The sequence below is a fragment of the Gnatocerus cornutus genome, unplaced genomic scaffold (assembly GCF_029298725.1).
Source record: "Gnatocerus cornutus isolate USDA-ARS CGAHR unplaced genomic scaffold, icGnaCorn1.1 ctg00000086.1, whole genome shotgun sequence".
Taxonomy (NCBI): Eukaryota; Metazoa; Arthropoda; class Insecta; order Coleoptera; family Tenebrionidae; genus Gnatocerus; species Gnatocerus cornutus.
Genome location: NW_028275429.1, coordinates 227,672 through 233,671, shown reverse-complemented (window position 1 = coordinate 233,671; position 6,000 = coordinate 227,672). Strand labels below are relative to the sequence as shown.

Genomic DNA, 6,000 nt, shown 5'->3' with positions numbered 1-6,000 from the left:
AAAAAGAGCACGAAATCTACAAAATCATCACTTTTTACCAAGATTCTACGGCTGAATTGCAAGAAAACAGCAGAAATCTGCACGAAATCATCAAAATTCTTACAGAAAACCGCATATTTCGATGCAAAACGACGATTTCTCGCCGATTTTCGTTGTTTTCTGGCTTGAATTCGCAAAGAAGAGCACGAAATCTACAAAATCATGACTTTTTACCAAGATTCAACGGCTGAATTGCAAGAAAACAGCAGAATTCTGCACGAAATCATCAAAATTCTTAGAGAAAACCGCATATTTCGATGCAAAACGACGATTTCTCGCTGATTTTCGTTGTTTTCTATCTTGAATTCGCAAAGAAGAGCACGAAATAGTAGTGATACAAAGCCGGTTCTGCAGCGGAAGTCGTAATCTCGAGCGCCCGTCCGGTGATGTATTGCTGGTCATCTACCAATCAGGCGCACAGATGGTGTCGGCGGCTCTTCCGGCGTATTGCTGGTCATCTGCCAATCAGGTGGCGGGTGATTTAAAAATTTGACAGATGGTGGTGGGAATTTGACAGCTGGTGGCGGGAAATTGAAATGTGTAGCCGGTTGGAGGCGCCGCGAGCCGATAAACAGTTCAATTTGCGCGTGCGCGGCTAAACGGCGGGAAATTTAAAAATTTGACAGATGGCGGTGGAAATTTGACAGCTGGCGGCGAGAATTTTGACAGATGTCATTATGGAATGGCGGAAATTTTGAATTTGACAGTTGTGTCAGATCAAGATGGCGGTGACGGTTTGGGTGACTATCATAGAGGGCGCTAGAGTGAGCAAAAATTTCAAAAAGTTTTGAGTGCGGTCCTCGGAAAAAATTTTTGGAATTTCTCGGAAAAAAATATTGCAATTTCTCGGAAAAAACATGTAAAATAGTTCGTTATTTGGGTGTGGTCATTTGGTCTGATTTCCGCGTTTCTCGGAATAACCGCAAACATTGATAAGACCGGACGTTTTTCGCTGTCTATATAAAGAAAAAATCAATCAATTTCATTCAAATCAAGTGTTGTGCAGTCCAAGAATCGATAAGTATGGGTTAATTTTCATTTAATTATTTTATACTAAGTAATACATCTTTTAGAATGGATTTGAAACAAATCAACATTGTCACTAACAGTTCCAACTCCATAAAGGAATTTAAGGGTCTTACAACTCTGCCCATTGGTGTAAAGTACCTTATTAAAAATGTGTCTTTGTACAAAGGGCTTTACGGTGAGTGTCCTATAGTGGAATTGGAAGATTTTAAAGTATTTCTACCCAAAAGAAGTATTGAGGTTATACGCAGCAACTTGGAAAACTTTACTTCAGACACATATTGTTTAGTGTACAGAGGAATAAGAAAATTGAAGAATTGTGAGTACGGTACTACAGCATTGTTTGAAATTGTCTTAAAAAATGAAGACCATTACCACAAAAGTGTTTGAAAAATGATTATTGCATAAAATTATACAATTATAAATTAGTAGTGCTAAATCATGAAATTACACTTGTAAGACAGAAATAAAGCAATCTAATCAATATGAGTTTTACAACCTTTCCTGTTGCGGTAGACGCACACATCTGTTGATAAAATAAAACACTTGTTAAAATCGTTCTTTATATTTATTAAAATCACACAACACTCGTTCGCTTAAGAAATGTATACATTCCATCATACAGTAATTTTTAATAGAGGCATTAGAGTCACAAATAATTCTAATAATATCTAGTATTGACAAGTTAACAGAAGCATTTGCTATTTTGGGTACGTTATTTAACAATTTATAATAATAATTAAAAAAATTTAATTTATGTAATATTTCAAGTCTTTTCGACAAAATAGTGTCTAATTGGAGAATTTGTTGAATATCATTATCCATCAAAACAAAACTAGTTGAATTTTTAGATAGCTGAATGAGTTTTGGTTTGCGATTGATGACAAAATTTTCCCAAAATTTGATAGTGTTGACCTTTAAACTGCCATCGATGAATCGTGTGAGCACCTTAACAAATTCAGACCATTCGATTGTATTGAAGGACAGATTATTGAATTCATTGTTAAGTCGAATTGCAGGTTGAAAATTTCTCGCAGGACTTAGACCACATTCAATAAAGAACGGTGATAAATATTCAAAGTCATATCTGATATTGAGAATTAAATGTTTTTCTTTTTTGATTTCCTCTTCAAATCGGTTAGCTTCAATCATCAATTCGCAATCATACTGAATTTCTTCAACATCACACTGCTCATCGGCAGACATCTTGATGTAAACTAATCAAAACGATCATTGTTTACATGTCATAACACATTTTTCTTATCAATCCAACTGTTATGGTTATTATCAAACCCTAACCATTTAACCAATACTTTATTTCCACGTCGTTTCAAAACTTTTTCCACTAGATATATGTCCGAATTTTTTGTTTTCTGCAACTCTTTTTCGTAGAAAGCACCCATTATAGGTTTTTCTTCCATATCTTCTAAAAGGTACGTGGTAGGATTGGTAATATTTATTTTAACAACCTTGAACAATTCTGTGGTCCAATTAGGTGTATAACCTTTATCAAAAATATGTTTGGCTTTACTTATCCTAACAATGTCTCCAACTTTAAATTTTCTTGTGGCTGTTGCAACTTTAATCTCATTAAATGATGATTTTAAAACACGATCTTCATTTGTTTTGTTTACATTAACGGGCTTCACATGTATTGTACTATGGATGGTATTATTATATGTGGATACAAGTTCTGGTAGAACATTAATCCACTTGTATGAACCGTTTAAACTGAAGTATTTAAAAATACGGTCTTTTAATGTTCGTATGACTCGTTCGGCAATTGCTGCTTTTTTAGAACTGAACGTATGGTAATGATTTATTTTATATTTCTTCATTAGTGCATTGAATTTCGAATTAAAAAATTCTTTACCTTGATCTGTCTGTAAATTTTTGGGGTGCCTCTTCTCTTTTAATATTGATTCAAATGCTTTTGTAACTTCATCGGCATGTTTAGACTTTAAGGGCTTAGCCCAAACATATTTCGAAAAACAATCGATAACAATCAATATAAAGTTAAAATTTTTATTAGACGAGGCATACATATTCATTTGTCCTAGATCAGCTTGCCATAAATCATCTAAACCCTTAATAATTGTTCGACGTCTTGTAAACTTTCTTTGGATTGGTTTGTGAAGCTCATTAACAAGCTCTAGTTTTTCTTTGGAATGCTGTTTCACCATTGTTTACCACTAATCTGATAAATAATTTGAAAACAACTAATTTTATATAAATCTTTTATTAATAATAAGTAGAATCTACAGACTGTTTTGTATTACTAGATATCTAGAATTTTTTCACTAATTATTACAGATTCACATTTGCTGATTTTCAAATTTTTTAATTATTTGAATTGTGCAATAATTTTTTATCATCAATACTAACCAATTTGTTTTTGCTTAAGAACTCTAGATTAGCAGTCGAGATGGAATCAATTTTCTCTTTAAGTAAGTTAATGGTCGTAAGATTGTTTTCCATATGCTGATTAATTTTCAAATTGTTGTCCGTAATTTGTTCTTCTATTTTATTTAATCTTTTATCAATTTGAGCTACAACATTTAACAATTCTGTTTTTAACTTGGCATATATTTCTTGCTGTAATGTTATACGGTTTTGACAGAGCTCTACAGATTTAAGAACTCTAGAAGATATAGCTTTAATAGTTGTTAGAACATCCTGGGATAGTTGAGCAATTTTAGTGTCTATATATTTTTTATTCGCAGCATCATTATCCAAAGACGGTTCTTTAATATTGCAAATTTTCAAATTTTCTGCATCAATATCCCCATCAACAGTAAATTTCAATCCATTAGTAGTTTGAAATTTTGCCAACAATAAAGTGTTTTTATGATCGTCTAAAGCTTGACCAAACTTGTCGAGAGGCATTTTACAACTAAATGATTTGGACGGATTACAAGTTAATAAATAATACCCGCTTCTTTTAATTCATTAACTATAGCTACAATTTCATTGTTATGTGACGAATTACCAGCGTCTTTTGATGCCCAAAGTAATTTTAATCTATCAACAAGTTCGTTAACATCATCCCAATATACATATTCGATTGATTTGGAATTGTATTGCAATATATTATCTGTAAGCCCACTTCCAGAAAACGAATAACTACGTTGTGGTGAATCACTAATAAGTGGTTTTATAACACTTCGATATTTCGGATGACTACTGCCTCTTAAGTATCCTGTTGGATCAAATTGTCTTTTGTGTACGCTTGTTGCTTTAAGTATTGAGTGATAGCTATCTTCATCATCTTTTGTATACTTCATAGGACGTTTTTTAAACAATAATTCATACAAGCCCCTTGTACCCACATAAGTTTTACCTCCAATAGTAAAATCATCACTGTTTTTCCCAAAATGAATTAATTTATTGCCCAACATCCATTTATTTGTTTCTGCATCATGATTTACTCCATATGTTGTATCATACTCTTTTGCTGAATGATCTCTTAAAAATCCATCTATGTATTCACGAGCTAATTCCGAATAATCAGATAAGTAGTCTTCATAAGCTTCTTCAGTGATATTTTCAAACACATTATCATCACCATCACCAACAACATCATCATCAGGATTAACTGTAGCTGTAGCATAATCATCAGTTGGTTCAAAACTAGGGTTGTATTCACCAATAATTTCAGTAGGAAGCTCCTTAACTGAAATTTGATCCACTGATTCAATGACGGGCTTGGTATCTGTGAATTGATTTGTTTGTGTAGATGAGTCACGTTTTGGAGCGAAGTAACGTGTTTGTGTCGTACTATCAATGACCTTTGCGGTTTTTGTGGTTTTTGCAGATATGTTATCAACCTTCTTGGACAGAGGATCAATAATAGGTTGAAATATTTTCTTTATTGTTTCATCTTGCTCAAATCGACCCAATTTAAGAGCTAAATATTTTCTCCTAATACCTTTAGCGAGTCGATCAATGGCTTTTGTAACGTGCGGATCTGAAGATGTCATTTTAATGAGTGATGATAAATTATAGAAAATTAGATTTTTATATATTTATCGAACCCTTTGCGATATCGACCATTATCCACCGGAAAATCTTTAACAATTACTAAACATCCATAACGTTTTCTCCAGCACTCTGAACAAATTTTTTTGAATTGATCATAGGACATATCGGGTGAAACGTGCTCGTCATACACATGTTTCAAATTGATTTCGTCTTGTCTAAATAACACAATAACATTACTATTATCACGTATTAATTGTTTAGGTATTTTAGAATAAGTTTGGCACAAGTAGGCTGCATCGATATTTTTATGTCTACACATTGAATAATACTGACGAATTTTATTTTGATTATCACAGGCCACATCGTCAAATATAAATAAGGAATGATCAAGAGCATGAGAGGGATCAATTACGTCATCATTATTGTCGTACGGAAAGTATTTTATTCCATTCACACGTGCCAACACCGATTTTAGTACTTGATATTTAGTTTGAAATAAAGATTTTGAATAAAGATAAACATTTTTAAATTTAAGTCCTCTTTCATTATAAATTAAAGAAAGCAATGCGTTCGTTTTTCCACATCCACTGGGCCCACAAAAAATTGCTCGAAATGAAGTTGGTAGTAGTTTTCCATGAATATGAGTTTTCGGTTTTTCAAAAAAATCTAAATTAACTATGGGTAGGGTTTCTTCTTGTTGCGTGCACTGCATTCTGACATAAACTGATGGTGAAAATAAAAAGAATTGTTTATAAACTTTTATAACCATCATCACTGTTAGAAAACATCAAACATACTTTACAACGTAAACTGCATGATTCTAGTGATGATGATGATGATGATGATGATGATGATGATGATGTTGATGTTGATGATGAATCATTTTTGATTAATTTTTCGAGTATACATCTACAAGTATCAGGTCCACACGTGGCGTTTGGATTCTACCAAGGA

At 32.8% G+C, this 6,000-nt stretch overlaps 1 protein-coding gene across 1 annotated transcript; it reads left to right on the top strand.

Moving 5' to 3' along the window:
• The first annotated feature begins 1,004 nt into the window (after nt 1-1,004).
• LOC148165953 (uncharacterized) lies at nt 1,005-1,455 on the top strand. Its single transcript, XM_088049569.1, has 2 exons — nt 1,005-1,060; nt 1,113-1,455. Exon 2 carries the CDS (start codon nt 1,114-1,116, stop codon nt 1,453-1,455), a length of 342 nt encoding a protein of 113 aa, XP_087905695.1. The 5' UTR covers nt 1,005-1,060; nt 1,113.
• Nucleotides 1,456-6,000: the final 4,545 nt, after the last annotated feature.